Source organism: Callospermophilus lateralis, chromosome 1 (genome assembly GCF_048772815.1).
Source record: "Callospermophilus lateralis isolate mCalLat2 chromosome 1, mCalLat2.hap1, whole genome shotgun sequence".
Classification (NCBI taxonomy): domain Eukaryota; kingdom Metazoa; phylum Chordata; class Mammalia; order Rodentia; family Sciuridae; genus Callospermophilus; species Callospermophilus lateralis.
The window spans coordinates 205808249-205833043 of record NC_135305.1 but is presented as its reverse complement, the minus strand read 5'-3'; the positions used below and the strand labels follow the sequence as shown (position 1 = coordinate 205833043).

The 24795-nt window shown below is 37.1% G+C and overlaps 2 protein-coding genes across 5 annotated transcripts in view; one reads left to right on the top strand and one right to left on the bottom strand.

The window, feature by feature from the left end:
* Positions 1-21931, bottom strand: part of Kif15 (kinesin family member 15) — a 55069-nt gene extending 33138 nt beyond the window's left edge. The window contains exons 1-10 of the mRNA XM_076844427.2: positions 21913-21931; positions 19787-19829; positions 19109-19292; positions 17226-17302; positions 13046-13083; positions 7124-7221; positions 5676-5855; positions 3261-3470; positions 1078-1203; positions 778-900 (exon numbers count right to left, since the gene is read on the bottom strand). Coding sequence (XP_076700542.1) covers positions 778-900; positions 1078-1203; positions 3261-3470; positions 5676-5855; positions 7124-7221; positions 13046-13083; positions 17226-17302; positions 19109-19292; positions 19787-19829; positions 21913-21931 — 1098 coding nt within the window. The remainder of the gene's footprint in view (positions 1-777; positions 901-1077; positions 1204-3260; positions 3471-5675; positions 5856-7123; positions 7222-13045; positions 13084-17225; positions 17303-19108; positions 19293-19786; positions 19830-21912) is intronic.
* Positions 21932-22133: 202 nt separating this feature from the next.
* The window catches only part of Kiaa1143 (KIAA1143 ortholog), a 13041-nt gene continuing 10379 nt past the window's right edge, over positions 22134-24795 (top strand). For 3 of the 4 annotated variants that reach the window (XM_076844498.2, XM_076844505.2, XM_076844512.2), the window contains exon 1: positions 22134-22281. In XM_076844498.2, the coding sequence (XP_076700613.1) occupies positions 22174-22281 (108 nt within the window). In that variant the 5' untranslated portion in view covers positions 22134-22173. Of the gene's footprint in view, positions 22282-24338; positions 24478-24795 lie in introns of all 4 variants that reach the window. The other variant, XM_077109250.1, reaches the window with a different exon arrangement.

The following is a 24795-nucleotide window of genomic DNA, read 5'->3' as shown; positions in this document are numbered from 1 at the left end:
TATCTTTATTTTTACTTTATGTGGTGCTGAGGATCGAACCCAGTTCCTCATGCATGCCAGGCAAGCGCGTTACCACTTGAGCCACATCCCCAGCCCTACTTGACTCTTACAAGAAAAGATTTCTGACCCTACATGTAATACCAACATTAAAGAAGCTTCTTGTATATAAAATGAAATGCAGACTCCCTGGAAATAGAGACAACTTGAAAGACCAACTTTATCAATGTTACAAATTTCTTTCATAGCATACTTTCACCTTTGTACGCATCAGCTCTGCTATCATTGTTTAGGCAAATAAATTTAGTCTGTATCCCAATTACAAAGGAAAACTTTACATAAAGAAAAAACTAGCAAAACAATTAACAACCATAAGATCTATCCTAGGTCTTGAATGGCTACAGAAAATAAAATGGAAGGGCTGGAAGTATGTATAGCTCAGTGGTAGAATGCTTGCCTAGCAGCTGTGAGACCCTGGGTTTAATCACCAGTAACACCAAAGAAAAAAAAAGAAAAAAAAAGAAAACAAGGAAATAGAAATCTTACGTATAGTTAAGATAAGCTTTCACAGAGAAATAGATAACAATTAACCGTAATTTAGGGAAGGAGCTGGGGATATATATATAGCTCAGTTGGTAGAGTGCTTGCCTCTGTATGCATAAGGCCCTGGATTCAATCCCCAGAACTTCCCCCCAAAAGAGTAATATTAGGGCAATCATAAACTGTATATTTTAAACTTAAGTCTTTTTCTAATTTACTAAATACATTGAAGTATCTTACCTTGTTTTTAATCAGCTTGGCTCTTTGAGCAAAATTAAGTGTTGACAGGGTTTCCCCAAAACACCTGGATCCGGGATGAACATTTACAATTATGGCTGTTTTGGCATTACCACCAAGAGAATCCTGTTCCATGACATAAATGGTATATGTTTTTATGTGAGAAATCACAAGAGCTTTTCAAGCAAAATAAAGAAAGAAAAACAAAAAGGCACAATATTTCCAGCAAGACTGAGAGATGTTCCACTATCAACCTTAGTGAGCACAATTAAAAGAATGCAGGGATCCAGTAATCTACTTTACCCGCAGCAAGAAGGTAAGTTTGGAGTCTCTGTAGCACACGTGTCTCTGTTTTCCATTACCCACATCAACAAGTGCGGTAATCACTTGGCCTAGGCAGCTCAATGATCGGTTTATATTACCTGCTTCCTAAGGTGTTGGGAAAAAAATAAAAAAATTTAGTGATATTAAAAAAAAAATAACAAAAATAAGTGACTTTCTGAATTAAAATAGATCTAATAGAGTGACAATCTTGGATGGAAAGGCAAGTTGGAGACTATTAGTTAATAATAATGGACTTTTCAGCTAAAAAACAGTATGCTCAATTATCACCTAATAGTTTTCTATTTGAAGTACACTGCAGCATTAGAATGGTATAAAAGCAATGGACATTCAGTAGAAGCTGCACTTCAATTTTAAAAATTTTTTTTAAAGTACTTTTTTGGTTGCAGATGGACCCAATACATTTATTTTATTTTTATGTGGTGCTGAGGATCCAACCCAGTGCCTCACATGAACTAGGCAAGCGTTCTACCACTGAGTTACAACCAGAGCCCTCAACTTCCGAATTTTCATCTTTCTGCAGGTCAGCCAACATTCTCAGGATAGTAGGAAGCAGTAGCATGTCACAACTCCCAGCTGACCTCAAGATCTTGAGAAGGAATGACCATGACACTACCAATTACTCTACTGCTGAAATATGATGTTCAGTAGGGTAGATATATTCGGTGCATTTTAAACTTCATGATATTTTCAACTTACAATGGATGTACTGGCATGTAACCCTACTCTAAGCAGCATCTGTATAAACATGTTATTTTATTATGCATCATGTATCAATAGAAACATGAGCCTTAGATTGCCAGAAACTGCATGAGAACTCAGGAGGCTCAAGCCTCACTTTTTTGTGTAAGATTTTTTTAAAAATATATTTTTAGTTGTAGTTGGACACAATACCTTGATTTTATTTATTTACTTTTATGTGGTGCTGAGGATCAAAGCCAGCGCCTCACACGTGCTAGACAAGTGCCCCACCCCTGAGCCACAACCCCAGCCCCCTCAAGCCTCATTTTTAATGCAAAAAGAAGATCTCTCCTCTGCCATTTCTGACACCTCTCCCCCAACTTATATATATCCTAAACTATAGAATCCACACATATTTTAATGATGATCACATTGCAATTATTAGATCAATATACATTACACAGAACCTCTGGTACCATTGCTAGTACCTTAGCCTAGGCCTGGGTCCTCAACCCTGTACACTTGAAATATTAAACAATATAACCAGTCTCCTTTCTCTTTAGGCTCTCCCCTCTTCATCCTGGCAGTGGTAGGTTAGAGGGTCCAAGTTTTTCATAAAATAGGCTTTCTTCATGAAATCATTCATTTCTTCAAAACTTTTAAAATTATTTCCCAGTATTTGGAAAGTTGAGAACAAACTTGGCCTGGCACTCCTGTCCTCAGTGATCTGGCCTACTTGCCTCTCTAACTCACTCTCCCATGCCAAAATGCCAATGCCATACTCATTCTGCACGTATACAATAAGCTTTGATTTGTCACCCAACTGGGCATGTATTCCCTGTTCCTCCCTCCCTACCCAAACCCTGTCCCTGTTTGAGATGACAACTTAAGAACTATTTCTTTTTCACATTTCCCCAAGGAATCCATTTCACATCCTTCTTTTTCTGTCCCCTGTTGATATACACTTCAACTTTAGAATAGTAGCAAAGCAATGCCTCCTTTATTTTTCCTTCTCTCTCTCTCTCCAGATACTTTTTCCATATTTTTTATTGGTACATTAGAGTTGTACATAATGGTGGAATTTGTTGTTAAGTATTTGTATATGCACACAATACCTCTAGTACCATTATCCCCTCTAGCAAGAAGTAAAACATTCTTTTTTTTTTTTTAATATTTATTTTATTTTAGTTCTCGGCCGATACAACATCTTTGTTTGTATGTGATGCTGAGGATCGAACCCGGGCCGCACGCATGCCAGGCGAGCGCGCTACCGCTTGAGCCACATCCCCAGCCTGAAACATTCTTGCCACTTGCCCATCCCATTCACTTTCCCTACCTAATAAAAATCTGCTCCTTTTAGATAGGAGAAATTTTTATTTCTTTGCAGTCCCCACAATACCTGGTGTGTACTGACTTCTGGTAAGAATTCACATATAGGCTGAAGACCATAATCTCATTCTTACCTTCAACCTCATCCCTTCTGCATGGGTATCTTTTTGCCTTTCAGATCCTGCTAAATCCACCAGGTTGAGTAGGGAGGTTCGTATATTTACAGTCTCATTGCTTTTTTCCATTGACTCTATTGTGATTGTAAAGACTGCATGAGACCTAGAGGATTCTCTGTTCATTGATGTCGATGCCACACGTCTGTTCCTCCATCCTCCAGACAACACCTAGGTAAGAGGAAAATGTATTACAAGAAGCCACAGCAGGCACACTTAAGACAAACTTAACATAAATATTTGAGAACCACTGATTTAACAAGAAAAATACTAATTTACAGTTATTTACTTTCACAACATTTACACAAAATATATTCTCCCTCTAGAGCAGAGGTGGGGAACACCTATTACGATCTTTCCATTATCTAGCTTTGTAAGAGAAATGATATTTTCACAAATTTCAAGTGATACATGTTAGTCACCAAAATCAATAAAAAAATCTGTAAAGTATGATAAGAAATATTACTGGCCCACCAAAGAACATACAAGTTATTTTTTTTTTCTCTCTCCATGTTACAAAAAAAAAAGAACAAACAGGAAGCTAACAGGCATAGTTTCTAGAAGGGTTTTGCCATACTCTATCTGTATTATCTTAATATAAATCACAAAACCTCTCTGAACCCTTTTCTTCACAATAAGAATGTTGAACCAAAGGAAAAAAAAATTCTGAATTACCTTGAAACTCAGAGAGTTGTCCAGTCTTTTGTTTTGTTTTCTTTCTTTCTCCTCCATTCCCTTGGCCTGTAAAGTACCTATTTTCCCTTTCTATTCCCTTTCTATTCCCTATGGCAAGCAGGAATACATGAAGGTTCACATTGCAGGCTTTAGAGTCTGAATGATGAGTTCAACCCTGGCTCTACTGTAGTGTGATCTGGAGTTAGCTGAACCTTTTCAAGGCTCAGCCTTTATATTTTTAAACAAGAACATGAGTGCCTACCCTTCAGGGCAGAAAATCTAAGTTCAACATGCATATGATCACTTATGGAAAGGGAAATTAGAGGTTGATCTCAATTTTTCAAATTGATGAAAAAATACTAAAAAAAAGTTTAAAAATTGAATCTAGTCCTTTATCATGTTAACACTTGAAAGGAAAAAGAAGGCACATGATCATGGCAGTAGCAGAAAAAAGCATCTGAAAGAATTTAACATACATTTCTGATTTTGTAAGATAGTTAGCAAGGTAGCCAATTAAGTAAAAAGCATTCTATAAAAATCAACTGCATTTCTATTTACATCAAACAGAATATGTAATTTTAAAAAGAGATTATAAGAGCATCAAAAATTGTAAGGCATACTGTAATAAAGTTAATGAAAACTACATGACTTTTATGGTGAAAATTACTAAAATTAATATCACAAAACATTAAATCTAAATAAATGAGGAAATGTTGATGTATGGACTAAATATTGTAAAGGTATCAATTACTCCAAGCTGGTCTACAACTGCAATGTAATCCAATCAAATCCCAACATGATTTTTTGCATATGTATCTATATACATACTGAGCCACATGTAAAACCTACCTCTTACTGGGGGAATCTCAGTTTAAAAAGTTTGAGTCAAGAGACTTTTTGAAGGTGGAAAAACTAACTAGTAATATTATATAGCAGTGAAAATAGATGCAATGCAACACAGATGCATTTCATAAACCATGTTGAGTTAAAAATTCATAGGAGGTTGAACATAAACCATTTTTTAAAACCCAAAAGGAAGCAAAAGCAACATATTAATATGTATATATATATTTGTAGTTTAAAAGCAGAAGCAAATGATAATCATATTCAACAATATTTGGGGGAGTAGTCAGGGGATAAGGAGGAATACACGAAAAAAAGGATAATATTGGTGCTATATGAGTTTTAAATTGTCTTGAATGTTCATTTTAAAATTAAACTTAGTAACTACATGCATGTTGCAATATTCTGTATATAGTAAATATTACAGTATAAAAATTACTTAACGTCTGTAAAATATGAGAAGATTTTTATAAATTTCCATTGCTGGTTTGCCCTGAACCGAAGTTAGCTTTTGACGCTCAACTTGCAAGCAAAAATAGAAAGAAGTGAAGAGCTGGCTCTTTATACTAGCAGTTCCCAGGCAGACTAACTTAAGAAACAGGGACACTAATGAATTGTCACCTGCAGGGTGTTTTTAAAGAGTACTTGATTAGAATAAATGTATCAAAATAATGCTAAATCAAGTGGCTCAGAGTTCTTTTTCACTAAATCCTGCCCTATTCTTTTTTCTTTTCATGAGCATTTTGCATCATGCCTCCATGAAATATTTTTGGCACCTCATTCTACTTTTTTGAGATCGGGGTGCTTTCACAGCGTGTTTATTGCCTAAGCATCAAGTAAATACTCATGGAAGGGTACCTGATAGGCTTCAGCAGCAGAAGTGACCACCTGCTCCACTGCACCAACAACAAACACTCCCTTCTTGATGTGTTCCCGTAAGTGCAGTCCAGCTGAGGCAGAGTCCAGCAGGTCATAGATCTGCTCATTGTAGATCTCAATAAAGGAACACTTACACAGGAAACTTTTTCCAGCACCAGCCTATAAAAGAAGCCTCAGTTAGAGCCATCATTGTCACGTGTTCTCCCAGCTTTCACCAGCATTAATCTTGTAGCTGTTTGACAAGGTGTAAATTTCCCACACTATTAACCTTTAATAAAGATACTGAAAAGTCATTGGAAAAAATTTAGATAACTAGTTTCAATACATTGTAACATTTTAAAGCAGTATCAAAGTGTGATCCCAAGAGCCCTGGAGGTTTCCAGAGGCGTCTAAGAGCCAGCTTAGGGAGTAGGTTAATTGGGCAATTTCATTTTAGTCTGTTTTTTATTTTGGACTTTCTCATAAAGTTTTATTTGAAACAAACATTATGTTCTTTAAAAGACTGAAAACAATCCATTTTAAAAGACTTTAGAATTTTTAACCACAGAAATGCATGTTGCTAAACTCAATTATTTTATTGGCATGTAATTTATGTGTCTAACTGAAATATTATGGATCGTTTCTTTTCTCCTGTTTTTGGTGGTACTGTGAATTGAACTCAGGGGTTCACATCTCCTGCTCTTTTAAGTTTTTTTTTCTTTTTAAATTTTGAGACAGGGTCTTGCTAAGTTGCTGAGGCTGGCCTCACACTTGTGATCCTCCTGCCTTAGCTTTCAGAGTCACTGGAAGTATGCACCACTGTGCCAAGCTTGGGATAGTTTCTGAAAAGCAGTAAGTGATAAACTGATATCAAATCACTTTCCTTGGTACACAGTAATGGAACATATATTACTAAGAGCTCTTAAGACTGAAATTTGCCAAGCCAAAGAGGAAGCACAATCATAATAATGGCCCAACCTTGGAGCCAGCAAGAGAGGGAAGACCTCGTCTCCACATGATAGGAGGCATATCACACAGGTGCTGCAAAGGAGGCAATGATGGACCCAATCACTAGTGATTTCAGGAGGATCTAGGGATACCGGAAAGCCCAGGTACAGGTAGATGACTGGCTTAGTATATTGATGAATCTGTTTTCCTTAGTCAGGATTTATATATATATATATATACATACACTTTTTATATATATATATATATACACTTTCTCTCTTGTACAAACTAAAAACTCAATTAAATTTGAAAACAAAACCCTCAGAATCACTGATTTTATCTTAAGAATTGAAAGCTTTTTCAATACCGTACTTGCTGACACACATTGTAGAACAGAGTATCATCCACACTCCTCTATGTATCCTGAGCTAATTATTAGCAGCTAACTACTCGAAACTAGACATTTTGTTGAACCATTTTATTTTTATAGTAAGTTTTACCTTCTCTTTTTCACGATCAATTAAGTAAAATAAATATTCAAAACTTCGTGGAATTACTCCTCTCAGGTTGTGAGAAAAATTATCAGATTCAGATGGTCCTAAAAAAGTAAAACAAACAAAAGGCCTGAATTTCATTGTATTTTTTAAAATATATTTTTTAATATCTTTATTTATTTTTATGTGGTGCTGAGGATTGAACCCAGGGCCTTGTACGTGCTAGGCAAGCGCTCTACCACTGAGCCACAGTCCCAGCCCTGAATTTCATTCTATTACAAGAGTCCTTCAAGAAAGGAACACTGAAAGGCAATTTACATAAAAATAAGATGATACAGTGTACAATTTCCTACTTCAGCTCTGACCATTACATTTAAGCCTGTGAAAGACAGGATGCTAGAACCTGTCAATCAGTAGAACTGAAGGCCCAGAGCAGTCACCATCTGATTTTTTTGTGGTCGTTTCCTAAACAAACACAAAAATCCATCTAGGTATTAAGCTTGGAATTGTTCCAACTGCCATGTGCAAGAATCAGAAATTCCAACTAAATCTTACACAACCACAAGAATGGGAAGTTATACTCCATGTATGTATAATATGTCAAAATACATTCTACTGTCATGAAAGAATTAAAAGATATGAAAAAAATACCAACTAATTCTAACTTATTTATTGCATGTGACATTTGGTTTCACGGATTGACATATTCTACAGCATAGCCCCACATTGTGAGCATAGGCTATTTAGTCTCTCCTAAACTTGAGTTTTCAACTATAAAATGGAGATAATAATGGAATATCTAACACATGGAACTGTTAGAATTAACTGAGTATAAAAGTAAAACACTTGGAGCAATGCTTTAAACACACCAAGTACTAAAAATTAGGAGTAGCTAGTATTGTTTAAATTGTGCAGTAAAAGCCAAGCTGGTAAGAAAGATAAAATAACAATATCTTACAAGATTTCTATCAGAGAGATAAACAGTCTTATCTCTACTTCCTTACACAAGAGGAAGGAGGAGAAACGAGTGGATGCCTAAGCAGAGTTTTAGGAATCCTACCCCAGCTTATGATGTGATACATATTTCTTGGTTTTGTTTGACAGTCCTGGTTCAAAGGTCCTATAGTCCTTGTTATTTTCTAAGTGATTCGAGAAATAAGAATATCTTTTGTTAAGAAATTGGTCCTTTGTCTTTGGTTGTGGGGGTAGAGGGGGTTGTGGGTTTATAGTTTGTTTGTCAGAAATATAAGCCACAAACTGGGGCAGATAGGCAGTCTTGGGGACTGAGCCTTAAACCTATGAGATCTGACTTTATCTTCAAATAGATGGTGTCAGAAATGAATTGGATTAGAGGACACTCAGCTGGTGTCTGCTGCAGACCTGCTTGCTCACTTGCTGGTGGGGAGAAATTCTTAAACCTTTTAAAGTCACAGAAGTCTTCTGTGTTGAAGAAAAGACCTAGAAGTTACTATAAATTTTAGTTAAGTATGCCTTAGAGACTAAAGGAACTAACAGAATCCAGGTTTGCATAGGAATGATACAGAGAACAATTTAAAAATCTTGTCCTGTGCAAGGCCTTATTGATTACACCTGGAATATTTACATGGTCCTTGTAAACTGTACTTTTAAGAAATGGATAACATTCCATCATTATGTACAACTATATTGCACCAATAAAAAATGTGGAAAGAAAAAAAGCATACAAAGATAGAAAATGCAATTAAATGAGCAAAGAGAATAATATTAGAGCAGAAATCTTACACCATATTCTTGAACAATATTTAAAGATCGTCAACATATCCTTAGGCACCTCTATCATCACTTGCCTAGAAGGAAATAGTTACTAATCCTGCTCCTTCTTGAACCCTTCCTCTTTATTCCATTGATGCCTGAGTAATTCTTCTAATTATATATCAAATCATGTAATTCCTGTTTTAAAATAACCTTTCCAATAACTTCTTATCATACAACAAAATCTGAATTTCTCTCCAAGGCCTATGTGAATTGGCTGCAGGCTACTGCTCCAACTTCCCCTGCTACAAGCCCCTTGTTCTGGAAAACTCCACTCTGGCTGTAGGTGTCTGCTGCTCCTCACACTATTGCCTATGTGCCCAACTCAGGGCCTGTGCAGTTGCTGTGCCTCTGCCTAGAAGTTTTTTCTCTGGATAGTCTCAGTACCCACTCTCATTTCAATTGTGACCTGAGAAGTTGTTCCTAACCATCCACCTAAAACAGCACCTCATGCTCTTCTCTATCCCCCACACTGCTTTATTTCTCTTTATGGCACTTATAACCTCTAGAATAATTACTATACATTTATTTGTTTTTAATTGTACATATGTCCCACCACCACTCTGGAATATAAGCTCCACAAGAACCTGGACATGGCCTTGTATTCACAGAACAACAGTGCCTTGAAGAGTACCCGGCACATTGTAAGCACTCTAGTATTTGTCGTTCTTGTAACCTCAGAGAGAGGAAGAGTTTCCTTACAACAACTCACAATTCAGAAGCCACTGGGGGGAAAAAAAAAAAACAGGGAAAAGGGCTGGGGGCTGTGGCTCAGGGGTTCAGCACGTGCCCAGCACGTGTGAGGCACTGGGTTCGATCCCCAGCACCACAATAAAAAAATAATACACTGGAACCAAAACAGGCTGGTAGACCAATAGTACAGAATAGAGGACACAGAGACCAACCCACAAAATTACAACTACCTTATATTAGACAAAGGTGCTAAAAGCATGCAATGGAGAAAGGATAGCATCTTCAACAAATGGTGCTGGGAAAACTGGAAATCCATATACAGTAAAATGAAATTTTTGAAAGGCCAAGGTTCATTGTTGGAGATTAAAATGCACACACACAGATAGCAGTGACAAAGATGAACACATTATTGCAAGCTGGTGCTAGCTTATATAGAAAGTGAGAGTCACCATGCACAAAAGTTAACTCAAAATGGATTAAGGATCTAGGAATCAAACCAGAGACTCTGCGTCTAACAGAAGAAAAAGTAAGCCCTAATCTCCATCACGTGGGGTTAGGCCCCAAATTCCTTAATAAGACACCTGTAGCACAAGAATTAAAACCAAGAATCAACAAATGGGACGAATTCAAACTAAAAAGTTTTTTCTCAGCAAGAGAAATAATATGTGAAGTGAATAGGGAGCCTACATCCTGGGAACAAATTTTTACCCCTCACACATCAGATAGAGAGCTCCAATCTCTAGGATATACAAAGAACTCAAAAGTTAAACAACAAAAAAGCAAATAACCCAATCAACAAATGGGCCAAGGACCCGAACAGACACTTCTCAGAAGAGGATATACAATCAATCAGCAAATACACGGAAATGGGAAATCGCTAGCAATCAGAGAAATGCAAATTAAAACTGTTGGGAGTCTCCCTGAGAACTCCCAGGCCTTTCAGACATGGTGGTGGGCAAGTTGCCAGTGGGCAGATAACAAGCTGTTTTGAAAACCTTCTAATTGGCCCTCCTGTCTTCTGTGATCCATCGTGAACAGCTCGTGCCCCCCATGAATCTTATGCAGGGTGGACATGCATGCACAGTAGGTGATGACCTGACCTTTACTATGATTGGCCCCCGGAGCTTCCTGGTTTAAGATAACTGACTCTCACTTTCTATATAAGCTAGCACCAGCTTGCAGTAAGGTGTTCATCTTTGTCACTGCTGTCTGTATGCATTTTAATCTCCAACAACGAACCTTGGCCTTTCAAAAAGTACTCTAAGATACCATCTCACTCCAGTAAGAATGGCAGCCATTATGAAGTCAAACAACAATAAGTGCAGGCAAGGATTGGGGGGGGTACATTCATACATTGCTGGTGAAACTGCAAATTGGTGCAGCCAATTTGGAAAACAGTATGGAGATTCCTTGGAAAACTGGGAATGGAACCACCATTTGACCCAGCTATTCCTCTTTTCGGATTATACTCAAAAGACCTAAAAACAGCATACTTCAGGGACACAGCCACATTAATGTTTATAGCAGCACAATTCACAATAACTAGACTGTGGAGCCAACCTAGATGCCCTTCAATGGATGAATGGATTAAAAAAATGTGGCATTTATACACAATGGAATATTAAAGAGCACTAAAAAATAACAAGATCATGGCATTTGCAGGGAAATGGATGGCATTAGAGCAGATTATGCTAAGTGAAGTTAGCCAATCCCAAAAAAACAAATGCTGAATGTCTTTTCTTATATAAGGGAGGTGACTCAAAATGGGGTAGGGAGGAAGAGCATGAGAAGATTACCTCTGCTCTAGATAGGGAAGAGAGGTGGGAGGGAAAGGGAGGGAGAAGGGGAATTGCATGGAAGAGGGAAGGAGACCCCCTTTGTTATACAGAATACAGGTATGATGATGTGGGAGGAAAAAAAAAGAAGTGGGTCACATTAGATTGGGTAGAGAAAAGTGATGGGAGGGGAGGGGAGGGGAAGGGAGGAATGGAAGGATAGCAGAATAAAATAGACATTATTATTGCTGTGGGTATATATGTAACGGCATGACCAATGTGATTCTGCAACCTGTACACTCAGAAAAATGAGAAATTATATCCCATCTGATTCAAATATATGGTATGTCAAGATCATTGTACTGTCATGTGTAACTAATTAAAACAAATTTAAAAAAAAAGAAAAATGAAAGGAAAATAATAATAATAGACAAGCAAATAAATAAAGGTATTTAAAAAAAAGCAGAAAAAAAAATAAATAACCTGAAATCTGACCACATAAAAATAAAAAGCATTAGCAAAAGAAAAACAACAACAACAAAAACCTTAAGCAAGCAAAATACAATGTGAAAAACCTAGAGAAAAATCTAAAATTTTAAAAACAGTATCAAGTGTGTAAAGGGATGTGGAACAACTAGAAAGATCACTTTAAAAACTATTTGACAGAGGGTGGGGTTGTGGCTCAGCGGTAGAGCGCTCGCCTAGCATGTGCAAGCCCTGGGTTCGATCCTCAGCACCTCATAAAAATAAATAAATAAAATAAAGGTATTGTGTCCAACTACAACTAAAAAATAAATATTTTTTTCTTTTTCTTTTTTTATTTGTTATAATTAGTTACATATGACAGTGCAATAATGTTGACATATCATACATTTGAATCAGATGGGATATAATTTCTAATTTTTCTGCGTGTATAGGTTACAGAATTACATTGGTCATGCAGTCATAAAAAATAAATATTTAAAAAATAAAAAAGAAATAAAAACTATTTGACAGTGTCTACTAAAGCTAAGAATACATATATCCCATAATCTAGCAATTCTACTCCCTGATAAATATCCAACAAAACAACTTCAAAATGTGAATACAAGAAAAAATATTCAGAGCAGCATTATATGGTCCCAAACTGGGACCAAATTCAAATGTTCATCAACAGTGAATGAAAAATTTGTAGTATATTCACACTATAATACACAGTAATGGAAATAAACTACTACTGCACCCAAAAAATAGAAACAATGAGGGAGAAAAAAACAAACAAAAGAACACATACAGCAAAATTTCATTTTTGAAACTTCAAAAATAGGCAAATCTAATTATCAGAGCAGCAGTAGTTAGGCATGGGGCTGGAGTAGTTACTAATTAGGACTCTTGATCTTGGTGATATAGTATAGAAATACATAAAAAATCATTAATGCCCATTAAAGGAAAGGTGTGTTTACCCAACACCAAGTCTGTGCTAGGCATCGAACTAGGAAACGTAACTGTGAACACAACTAAGTCATGAACTCTGCTATCCAGGAACTCATCATCTGGCCTAGGAAATATCCCTAATTTTATGGGATCAACATCACATATAGAAATTATGCCTTCACCCAAAATGTATTACATGTTGTCATCACCGAAAGCATACATTAAGATAGCAAATATTAATCTTTAGTTTACTTACCCATCATAGTAAATGTCTTCCCTGAGCCAGTCTGCCCACTGTGAAAAAGGTTTTATATATTAACACACAAAATTTAGAAGACTATCCTTCTAATTTTAATATGGTCTACTATTATATAAATTTTCACCACAAAGTTATTCTATTTCTAAATTATATTAGATAAAACACAAATGATCTAGTTCTTTCCCTCCAATTCCAGTACTAAGAACCAACCACTATCAATTATCTGGTAAATGCTTCTAGATAATATTCAGAATTTTCATTTACAAAAAGTGAGATTCGTACGGTTCTGCAATCTGCTTTGCTCTTAATTTTATCTCAGATATCTAAGTCAGGGAATGATGTCTGCCCCATTGTTTTTAATAACCACATACTATTTAATGCATATGAAATCTTATAGCATAATTTATTTTACCAAAATTAATTGGACCATTTTCAGTTTTTGCTATTCTAAAAAATGCAACAATTCCTTTCCTAAATGCTTTGTCTTAAGAAGATATTAAACGTCTTTGTTTAAAACTATGGCAATTTTAAAAACCATTATGTAATATAGGTTTTATTTTGTGCCCAGAATCCTATCTCCTTTGTTATGCCACTTAACAGAAACAACAAAAAACTAAAAATTAAAAACTTGTAAGTTAAAAATAAATGTCAGGGCTGGGGATGTGGCTCAAGCGGTAGCGCGCTCGCCTGGCATGCGTGCAGCCCGGGTTCCATCCTCGGCACCACATACAAAGATGTTGTGTCCGCCAAAAACTAAAAAAAGTAAATAAATATTTAAAAAAAAATTCTCTCTCTCTCTCCTCTATCTTTAAATAAATAAATAAATGTCAATCATAGTGTCAAATGATTTTAGCTCAGATTTAGAGCAAAAAAAAAAAAAAGTAAAATTCTGCCAGGCACATCAGTGTACATCTGTAATCCCAGCTACTTGGGAAGCTGAGACAAAAGGCTTGCATGTTCGGAACCCGCCTCAGCAACTTAACAAGACCATATCTCAAAAATAAAATATAAAAAGGGATGAGGATGTAGCTCAGTAGTAGAGCAACCCTGAGTCCAATCCCAAGTACTGCAAAAGAAAGAGAAATAGAAAAAGAAAAACAAAGAAGAAAAAAGGTGACAAAGAAAAAGAAAAGGGCTGAGTGATAGTGCCTCTGGGCTCAATTCTTAGTATTGCAAATAAATAATAAATAAAGTATGAAATTTTCTTTTTGGTCAAGTGTCCCCCCAAACCAGAAAAAAAGTATGTTCTAATTGTTATCTCCTAATTTTAGAAGTACGGAGGAAAGTTCTTTGGTAATTCAGAATGAGAAATGGATATTACTGAGTACTCTACAACTAGAGTAACCCTATGAACTACTGTCCCAACAGGCACTTGAGAATGAAGGACCTACCATTAACAATTACTCTAGATTTAGCACTGTCCTAGGCAAACCAGAAAGTATAATCACCCAACAAATAAATCACTCATTTCTAAGTGCTTCTTATTTTTACTCACAACTCCAAAGTGATTTTCATTAAGTTATTAGTGAGTATATCATAAATTAAATATTATTAGTAGTATGGCTTACAGGATTCTCAAAGAAAAGAGTTGTGAAGATACACAATCCCTGCAATTGAGGCTACTTCAAAATCATTTTGAACTTCAACATTCCAAATACTCTATGGAAAAAGTCTTTAATCTCTGAGGAAGATATATCAGGAAACACTTTTCAGCCTCATAGCTCAAAAGAGAACATTTAGATCTGCTGACTACATGAAAAATAAACACGAAAAGCAAAGGCAAAGTGGAATATATGTGCAGAGTGAGTGCTAGGCTTCTAACTTCTTAATATATTCTTTTTTTTCTTGTTTTTTGAGCAAGTTATAGAAGAATCAGGATACATAGACAGAACAAAAACAAAACAAACCCCTTGTACCTAACAGCTGCTCAAAATGAATACAAAAATCAGTACATCTATTAAAACCTAGTTCTACATAGATTTAGGAAAAAAAAAATAATCACACTATCATGACGCCTTCTGGACTTCAGCTATTATTCCAACATCAAGCCCACTGCAACGTCTGCAGGCTGCCAACATTTAGAAAAACAGGATCATTATTCACTTCAGATATACACATGATTGAGTAGATATAAAATGCTACAGCCACTTTAAAATATAGTTTGGCAGTTTTTTATAAAGTTAATCATAGAATTACCATATGATCCAGAATTGGCATTCCTAAGTATTTACTCAAGTGATTTGAAAACTTATGTTCACACAAATACCAAATTTAAATGTTTATGGCAGCTTTATTCACAATCACTAAAAAAGGAACCCAGCAAGATGTCCTTTAAAGGGTGAATGCATCAACAGACTGGTGTGTCCTCACATACAAAAAAATACTATGCATCAAAAAAAGGAATAATCCATGAATGTAGACAACACAGACAAACCCAAAGGGCATTTACTAAGATTAAGAAGCCAGATTCAAAAGGTCACATATTGTATGATTCCACCAATGACACTCTGGAAAAGGCAAACTATAGGAATGGAAAATACATGAGTATACCCTGGATGACAAGGGTTGGGAGGAGCAGGGTGTGGCTGACTACAAAGAGGACCCCTAGGGAATTTGAAGGTGAAGGAACTCTGTGGTACCAACAGAAAATACCTGATACCATGCATCTTTCAAAACCAATACAACTATAAAGCACAAAGGTTGAACTTTAAAGTATGCACACAAACAAAAGCATATCCACCAGGATATTAAGGATCTCAGAATAGAATATTATAACATAACTGCAGAGAAGTGAGCAGGTAGGAAAGGAGTTGACCTAAAAAAGTTTAGAAAATGGATTTTGACTCAAAATTATAAGGCTTAAAAAAAAAACAAAAAACAATTGTACATAAACACTATACTCAGTAAATATTCACCTCATAGGGATACAGGCAAATAAATCCGAAACTGCTTTACCTGTATACTAGGTTACACAAATTAGTAAATGAATGGTAAACAGTAGAAGTCAGGTTTCTCACTACCAGCAAGGAAAGTTAACAGTGGTTATGGATTAGGATCAGCCATCAGTATGAAATAATGTTTCCCTTTACACACATGTACACACAAATGGATAGGCACAGAAACAATTATAGATATACATGACTTAGTATATATACATATACGACTTAGATCTGTCTACTGAGAAGGCCTAGAAACTGTCACTCTTCAATTCCAACAAACACACCTACCACCCAGATCTTGGTTTCTAAAAAAAAGAACAAGGATTCCTTGAGCCCACAGCATCTTGTAATATCACAAAATAAGGAAGTACTCAGAATACACAAGGGTAGAATATGGCAAATGGACACAGAAACCAACCCCAAGAGCTCCCAGGGGCCAAAGTTGAATGATGTGAGCAACCAAAGAAATAATGTAGCATTGGATTATAACCCAAAGTATGCTATAAATATACATATGTCCATATGAAAGAAAGAAGACAAATCTTTATATTTATTTATTTGTTTGATGCTGGGGATTGAACCCAGGTATTGGGCATGCAAGGCAAGCACTCTACTAACTGAGGTATATCCCAGCCCCAAGAAGACAAATCTTTCTTACAGAAGAATTTCAAATATTAACACATAGATACTCTCTTCTCCATAAAGCAGAGCTTAATCCCACACCTTGATTATCAGGTGGGGCTCAGTTAATCACACAAGTCCTTAAAATCCCAGAACCTTGTCCACTGTAGTTAAAGGGAGATGTGACTAAGAAAGAAGAATTGAGGAATTGTACATTGTTGGCTTTGAAAATAAAGAAAGGGGGCTGTAAGCCAAGTAATCTGGGTGCCCTCTAGAAACTAGGAAAAGAAAGAAAATAGATTTTCTAGTACAGCTTCCTAGAAAGGAACATGATCTTGTTAACACCTTGATTTTAGCCCAGTCAGACCTATGTTGAAAATTTTTTTTCCTGGTACTGGAGATTGAACCTAGGGGCACTTTACCACTGACTTACATCCCAGCCCTTTTTACTTTGAGACAGGATTTCCCAAAATTGCTAAAACAGAGGCTAATAAATTTATATGGTTTTAAGCAACTAAGTTGGGGCAATTTATTAAAACAGCAATAGAAAGCTAATCAAAAGCCAATAAAAACATTTACTACTGTACTCTTATATGTGGATACAGTCAACAACTTACTATGCCAAGATGGTACCATTATAGCCGCTCATGCAAGACTCCACAATGCTTTTAGTTACAGTTGAGAATACAGATTCCTACAAATGTAAGTACCAAACACGTTAACATTTCAGAAAAATGAAAACCTTTTCCTAAACTATATTCTACAATATAATGAGAAAAACTGAGTGCTAAGATTTTTTAAACAAACTTATGACATCATGGTTACATCCACTATAGAAAAATGTCTGAAACATCTAAGCAATAAAATTTTAACCATAATTAAATCTATTAATCTCCCATATAATTATAGATTTAAAGTGCACATCTATCAAGGGCAGGACAGAGTCTGGCCAAACATCAGGACATGAGAAATCTAACTCAGTGCCTACTTGACTGTCTTTACCTTCATCTATTTCTATGAAATAGAGTTCATACTATTTTTAAGAAGTGTTGAGGTTAAATTTATAAATTAAAAAAAAAAAACAACTAAATTTCATGTAAAATTTTTATAGCATATTGCATACAAATATTAATCTGGTATTAACACATAACCCTATGACTTATTCAGCTATTTTCTCATAAGTTTATACTAAATAATATCTGATTTTTATTTTGAATTTTGCATATAAGTAGATGCAGTCTTATCAACAACTCAAGAACCCCTAAATCTACATTGTCCACAAGCCACACTTGACTATTGAGTACCTAAAACACTGCTAGTCAAAATTGAGATGAGTTGAAAGTGTAAGACACATACTAGATTTTTTTTTCTTTTTGGGGTACCAGGGATTGAACCAGGGGAGCTTAACCATTGAGCTCCATCCCCAGCCCTTTCTAAACTTTTTTTTTTTTTTTTTTTTTTTTTGTGCTGAGGATTGTCTAAACTTTTTTATTATGAGACAAGGTCTCATTAAGTTGCTGGCTTCAAATTTGCAACCGTCCTGCCGCAGCCTCCTGAGTCACAGGGATTACATACATGTACTACCATGCCTGGCCACACACTAGATTTTGAAGACTGAGTGTAGGGGAAAAAAAAAGGAAAATATCTCAATAATTTACACTGATTACATGTTGAAATGATACTTTGGACATATTGAGTTAAATAAGATATATTTTTAAAATCAATTTTACCTGAGTCTTTATACTTTTCTTTTTAATGTGTCTACTAGAAAATTTAAAATTATACATGTGGCTTTTATATTTCTATTGGCTAGCAATGCCATAGATGAAAAGATAAATGATCTAAAGCTCTAAATAGCTCACCAAAAACATATGTATAAGAGAATAATCAAGACTCATGATGTACAGTATAGTAAGAATTAGCTATACGTGGCTACTGAAGTTTAAATTAATTAAAATTAAATAAAATTTAGTTCATCAGACACACTAGCCACATTTCAAATGCTCAACACAGTCACATGTATCTAATGTACATAAGGCACCGATTTAAAATTTTATTTAATTTTAATTAAACTTAGTCATGTGGCTATAGATTACTGTGATAAACAGCTCAGATATAAAAGATTTCCATTAATGCAAAAAGTTCTACTGGCTAGTGCTGACTAGATCTTAATTAAATTGACCTTATTGTCATCATAGTAATTCTAAAATCCTTAAACTAGGTGGCTAATTGTACTCATCAATCACTCAAGCGGCCCCAAAAAGTACTCCTCCATTAACCTCCATCACTGAGTGGAGAAGCAAAGTAAAACAGGCTTGTGTTATTCTATCACAAAATTCTATGAATAAAGAAGAAAGCTATTTAATAAAATTAGAGTTGAAATATTCATGGAATGTTTGAACTTAAATCAGTCAAACTAAAGAGATCAAAAATTAAATCTTTACAAATAACAAAGACTTGTATATTTCAAGTGAAAAGTTAAGCTTCCAGTTTTCATTACCTGCGTGGTGTCCATGTCTGCAACATAATCAAATGTGAAGATCTTGGGCTCGGGGCTGGAATGCAACCGGAGACTTGTTGTGGAAAGCACAGATAAGCACAAGCCATGCTCTCCATCAACTGACCTAGAGCCCTCGGCAGGTGGACGAATTCGCACAAAAATTTTGATGGCATCACCTTCATTACTAAAGAAAAAGAAAGTAACAGCTAAGTTTATTGGAGAAAAGAAAATTGTAAAGGATCTGAGTTTCATGTTGCCTCTAATATTTCTTATAATAAGTTTCCCCAACAAAGTCCAAGACATACTCCATTTAAATTTACCTCTTATAAAGTCTCAATGACCCATACTGTTTATTGAGTTAGTTCATGATAGGCACCTTCATAAACCTTTATTGGAAATAAAGGGAGTTCTTTTCAAAGGGATATAAACACTGCTTGTCTCTCATTCCCTCTTACCAGCAAAAATAAAAGTCATTCCAAGGGAGAATTATGTAACCAATCCCTTATTTTAATTTGGAAATTAAGAGGGCAGGGGAAGTATATTATTTTCCCATATTTCCAGCTGATTGAGGACTAAGCTAAATTTTAAAACAAGTACCCCTTACTATGCTAAATACTTATTCTAGAAATATAAAATTGCTAATTTTTTGGGAGCTCATCAATAAGACTTTTTTCTTACCTTGGCAGGTTAGACTGAGAATTTGTCACATTGCGTAACTCGGCTTAAAAAAAAAAAGATAAATCATTAAAGATGATTATAATTAGTTTATGGAAATCCCATTCTCTAACTTGTTCCTCAGTTGCTGACACTCTTCAGTCTCCCCATCCCTCACATCCATGGTATGATGCTCCTGGGCTGAGGCCTTGATCCTCTTACCTATTCTATCTCAACCCATTAAGGTGGTAATGCTGTCCAGCCCCATGGTTTTAAAAGCTAGGTATATACTGATGATTCCCAAATTTAAATGTTCTCTCTAGATTGCTTTCCTAATTGCCTACTTGAAATCTACAACTGGATGTCCAGGGGGTAATGTCTCAAATTTAATGTGTCCAAACCTGCTCCTGATTCCCTTGTGCCACACCAATGTTCTGCTTCATCTAGTAAATCACAATTCCATCCTTCCCGTTGTTCAGGCCAAAAATCATAGAGTCATCCCTAACCCCATTCTCTCTCACTGGAGCCAATCTGTCAGCAACTCCCTGACTCTAACTTTAAAATATATCTGTAATCTTAAACTTCTTGCCAAATCCACTGCTACCACTGCAGAATCAAGCCAGCAACATCTTTTACTTGGGTTATTACAACAGTCTCCCTGCTTCTCTCACTCCCCTGAGACAGAGACCACCATAGGGATAAAGGACAAATGCAATCCTGGGCCTTAAATCATGGGCTGACAGCCATTAAAAGATAGTACAAGATTTTTCTCTGCTCTCCCACCTTAACTCATTGCTTGTAAGGTATGAAAAGCTTGGTATGGGCCTTACCCATTCCCCTCAAACAACTTTATTAGCTTCAGAAACTAGGTGCCTAATTAGGATCAGGATGCTCTTGCCATGACTCTCTGAGGACAAACAACATGAAGAATAAAAACTGTTGAGAAACCATCAAAATGGCAAATTCCCAGGGCCCTTAATTTGATGCCTGCCATAATTTGTGTTCTCTTCTGTGCCCCACCTTTGTGTTCTCTTAACAGCTAACGAGACTTCCTTATTACAAGACAAATATTTATATGGAATGTGGCATCAATATGGAAAACTAACATTTGGCTCCAGGATAACTAACTGAACTTCCTCAGAGTTAAAGTGCTCTCACAGGAAAAGAATCAATACATCCAGAACTTGGAGGACTTCAAATAGGAGAAAACCAAAGAGGTGTACAGATAGACACATTATACTAAATATTCTGAAAGTCAAAAACAAGAAAAAAAATATTGAAAGCAGCAAAAAAAGGCCTGTTGTTACAAGTAGCAAGACGAAATCCCATACCATCCCACTCCCTCCAGCCAGCACATATTCACATTCCATATGCTACCCTCCTAATTGTCATTTAGTAGCTGCTTCAGTTATCATTAGATCATCTAGTGGTAGGTATCAGTGTTTTTGTTCAAGTAAGCTTTGCAGCCTGTGTCACATTGCATAGCTCATTCATCTCAATTATCTTACAGATAGGCATTGTATCATCTCATTTCAGAAAAGGAAGGATGAATACAGTAAGATTTTTAGAAAGACCACATTCACATAACTATTATTACAGTGTACTATTCTAACTGTTCTTATTATTTGTTATTGTTAATATGTTACTGTGACTAATTTACTGGGAGTCTTGGAATGTATCCTTGAGGATAAAGGGCGACTACAATAAAGATATTGCTGCAATCTGTGCTTGAAAGACGTGTTTGGGACATAGATAAATCCTTCCTTTTGAGAAAGTCAGAAATATGGAAACCTGCAGAAGGTAGTGATCACTGAGTAAGGGCTGACCCTCAGGCAGGGCCACCTAGACAGGCAGCCCGCAGCGGACAAAGAAGAGGGCCGGCAAAGAAGCAGCAAGATGGAAAGAAGGAAGAAGAAGAACAGATTCTAGTCTTAGGGCTCCGGTTCCCCACTGCTGTGTGCCAGCTCCCCGCACGCGCCAATATGCAGAAGGAACGCTGAGAGTGGTCTGCCAGCTCGCTCTCTGTGCAGCACGGATTCCAAGATGATCACCGATCTTTCCTGTCCTTCACCCAGGACAACCCTACGGGAAGCCTCGCGTCGTCGTATCTCGGGCGTAACTGGGTCACGAAACCGCGGCCCCCGACTTACTTTTGCAGCCCGGCGCCATAGCGCCCTCAGCCCTGGACCTGGAACCTGGAACCTGCTCAGCCGACGCCTCCACCTCCCGCCCTGCAGCGGTCCCGCCCGCCCAAGATGGCGAGAATTTGAATTTGGCGCTCCGGCCAGACGCTGACGTCACACGCACACCGACTTGCCCGGTCTCCGTCGGGGCGTGGCCTTGACGTCATCGGCCAGCGCCGTCACATCTGGGGACTGTCAGCCCTCGAAAGGGTTTTACCCAGATCCGCCATGAGCAAGCGGAACCAGGTGTCGTACGTGAGGCCCGCCGAACCCGCCTTCCTGTCCCGCTTTAAGGAGCGGGTCGGGTACAGGGAAGGGCCCACCATAGAGAGCAAGGTGAGCGCTGCAGTCGCGTTACCTCGGAAACGCTCCCGGTCCACCATTTCCGGCTCCTGCAGGCCGGTTACTCCTCACCCCAATTTGGTGGACCTCGGACCGTGGGCAGGACTTGTTGAAACCATACATCCTCCTGCGTCTAGGAAGCTCTGTTTTAGAGCGCGGCTGCTTTCTCGAAAATGAGCTGACGTAGGTGAAGCTCCTGGTCCTTGGTTAAGAAAGATGGCTTTCTTATCTCTTCTCGCCTGCATATCGCACAACCTGTGAGCAGGTTGGATAATAGCACCGTCCCCGTTTTCCAGATGAGAGGACAGGCCACTCGGTCAAATGACCTGATATCCTAAGACTCGAGTCTCGAGTGTATTTTGATGAACGCCCTGTATCTATTTCTGTTTTGTTGTTAAAATAAATTAAGCATATTCTTAAAAACAAAGTAAGCAAAACCTTAAATACGATGGGACGGGATGTCAGTAGGAATCAACCACTGAGCCCTCTTGGGCTTCTGCTTTAGCTGGTTTACACCAAAACTGCCCCAACTCTTTCATTAGTAACAGACCATTATGCTTAGAGGATACGTGGGAAAACAGTTTTATTTAGCATTGTGTCTCTAGTATTTGCACTAAGGTCACTTAGAGCTTCATAGAGAGGACAAAATTGATTTACATGAAGTTACTCAATACATTGAGTATGTGCTAAACCCAGCACTGTGCCAGGCTCTGAAAAGACACAGAGATGGATTTCTAAAGTGTCATTTTCTTTTTAACACCTTCCTGCCCTGTTTCGTATCTGTAGGCACAGACCATCATCTCTCTGAAGGCCTTCAGAACCCCCAGTTATTCTTTTTCCTACTTGTTACTTTATCCATATCTCCTCTTTAATACTCATTTTGTATTTCATCCACTTGTGCCTCTCCTCTGTACCTCCTTCACTAAATCAGACTCTCTAAATTCCTACTGGAATCCCTCTATTGTCCAAGCACTGTGTCTGACATTAATGAATGAAGTTACAATTGGTTGGATGCCTGCTTGTTTCAGGTAAGGTTTCGTGGAGGAGGGGTATTTGGATTAAGTCTTGAGCACTGGTAGGTTAGCAATTAGAGACAAGGGAACTGCATGGGTAAAGGTGTGGAGGATGGTGAGTTATGGACTATATGTAGAAGCAGTGGAGGGATTGATGGAGATAGGCAACAAGGAACCATAGAGGTAAAAATCAGAGAGTGATTGATCCCTATGACCAAAAACAATAGTAATAACAGTAAGTTTTGGGAAAAGGGACATGGATTCAACAATGAATGCAGGAGATGTAACTATTGTTTTTTGGTCATGGGGATCAATCACTCTGATTTTTACCTCTGTGGTAACAATTCTTTTTTTAGTTGTAGATGGACACACTATCTTTATTTTATTTATTTATTTTTATGTGGTGCTGAGGATCGAACCCAGTGCCTCACGCATGCTAGGCAAGCACTCTACCACTGCCCCTGTGGTAACAATCTTGATTGTAACAATCTTCCCAAACAATTCTTAATGAATTTGGCAATACAATTAGCATTTTAGTGATCTGTTAACAAAAAGAACTGACTTTTGTGGGAAATCATAATAATTGAGATAAATCATCTTATTGATCTTCTTGAGAGTTAATTCAGAAGTGGCTTTAAACAGTCACTGTTCCTTACACTGTTTCTTTAGTTTTCTAGTTCGTCAAATAAAAAAAGAGAATCAGAATTAATGATTCTCAAGTCTAAAGAATATTGGAAATAATTTTACTTTTCCATTTCCTTGCTAAAAATGCTTAATTACCTACTTGATTGTGATCACTTATTAGAAACGTTTAGAGAAAAATAGGCAGCAACTGATGAATAGTCAATAAACTAACGGATATTATTAAAGAGAATGAGCTTATTGAGTAATGGGACTTGGGCACTTAAGACCCACACTAAAAAGATGAATGAACTTTTGACTAACTTGTCAGAATTTCAGATTTTTCAACATTAACCCATCTATTGGTTATTCATTAGTAGATCAGCAAGTATTTCTTGAGTCCCTTCTATTTTCTAGGCTGTGTGCCTCTAGATACAGAGATGAAACACAGCGCCCCTCTCAAAGGAGCTTGCTTACTGGAGACAGACAAAGCATTGAAAACACAGTGTGGTACTTGCTTCCTATGAGCTATCTACAGTGTACAAAAGAAAAAGAGGTGAGATTCTAGAAGATCTGAGTTCTAAAGGCTGCTTGAATAGCAGTTGGCCAGAGGCAATGGGGATTTGTTCAGAGACAAAGGAGGAGATAAAGGAGCCCTTATGTTTGGAGGTATCCAAGTACTCAAACCTGACTGCAGTCTAGAGCCACAAGAGAGTGGTATGGGAGAAAGCTGTAGTCATAGGCTGAGGCCAAGTCATGCAGGGCTTTGTACCCTGTTAGGGACACAGAGCTCAATGAGAAGTGGAATAATGAGCTGTTTGAATAATATGTTGAAGACACTTTTGGTGTGCTTATCTTTCAACCCAACAGTTCC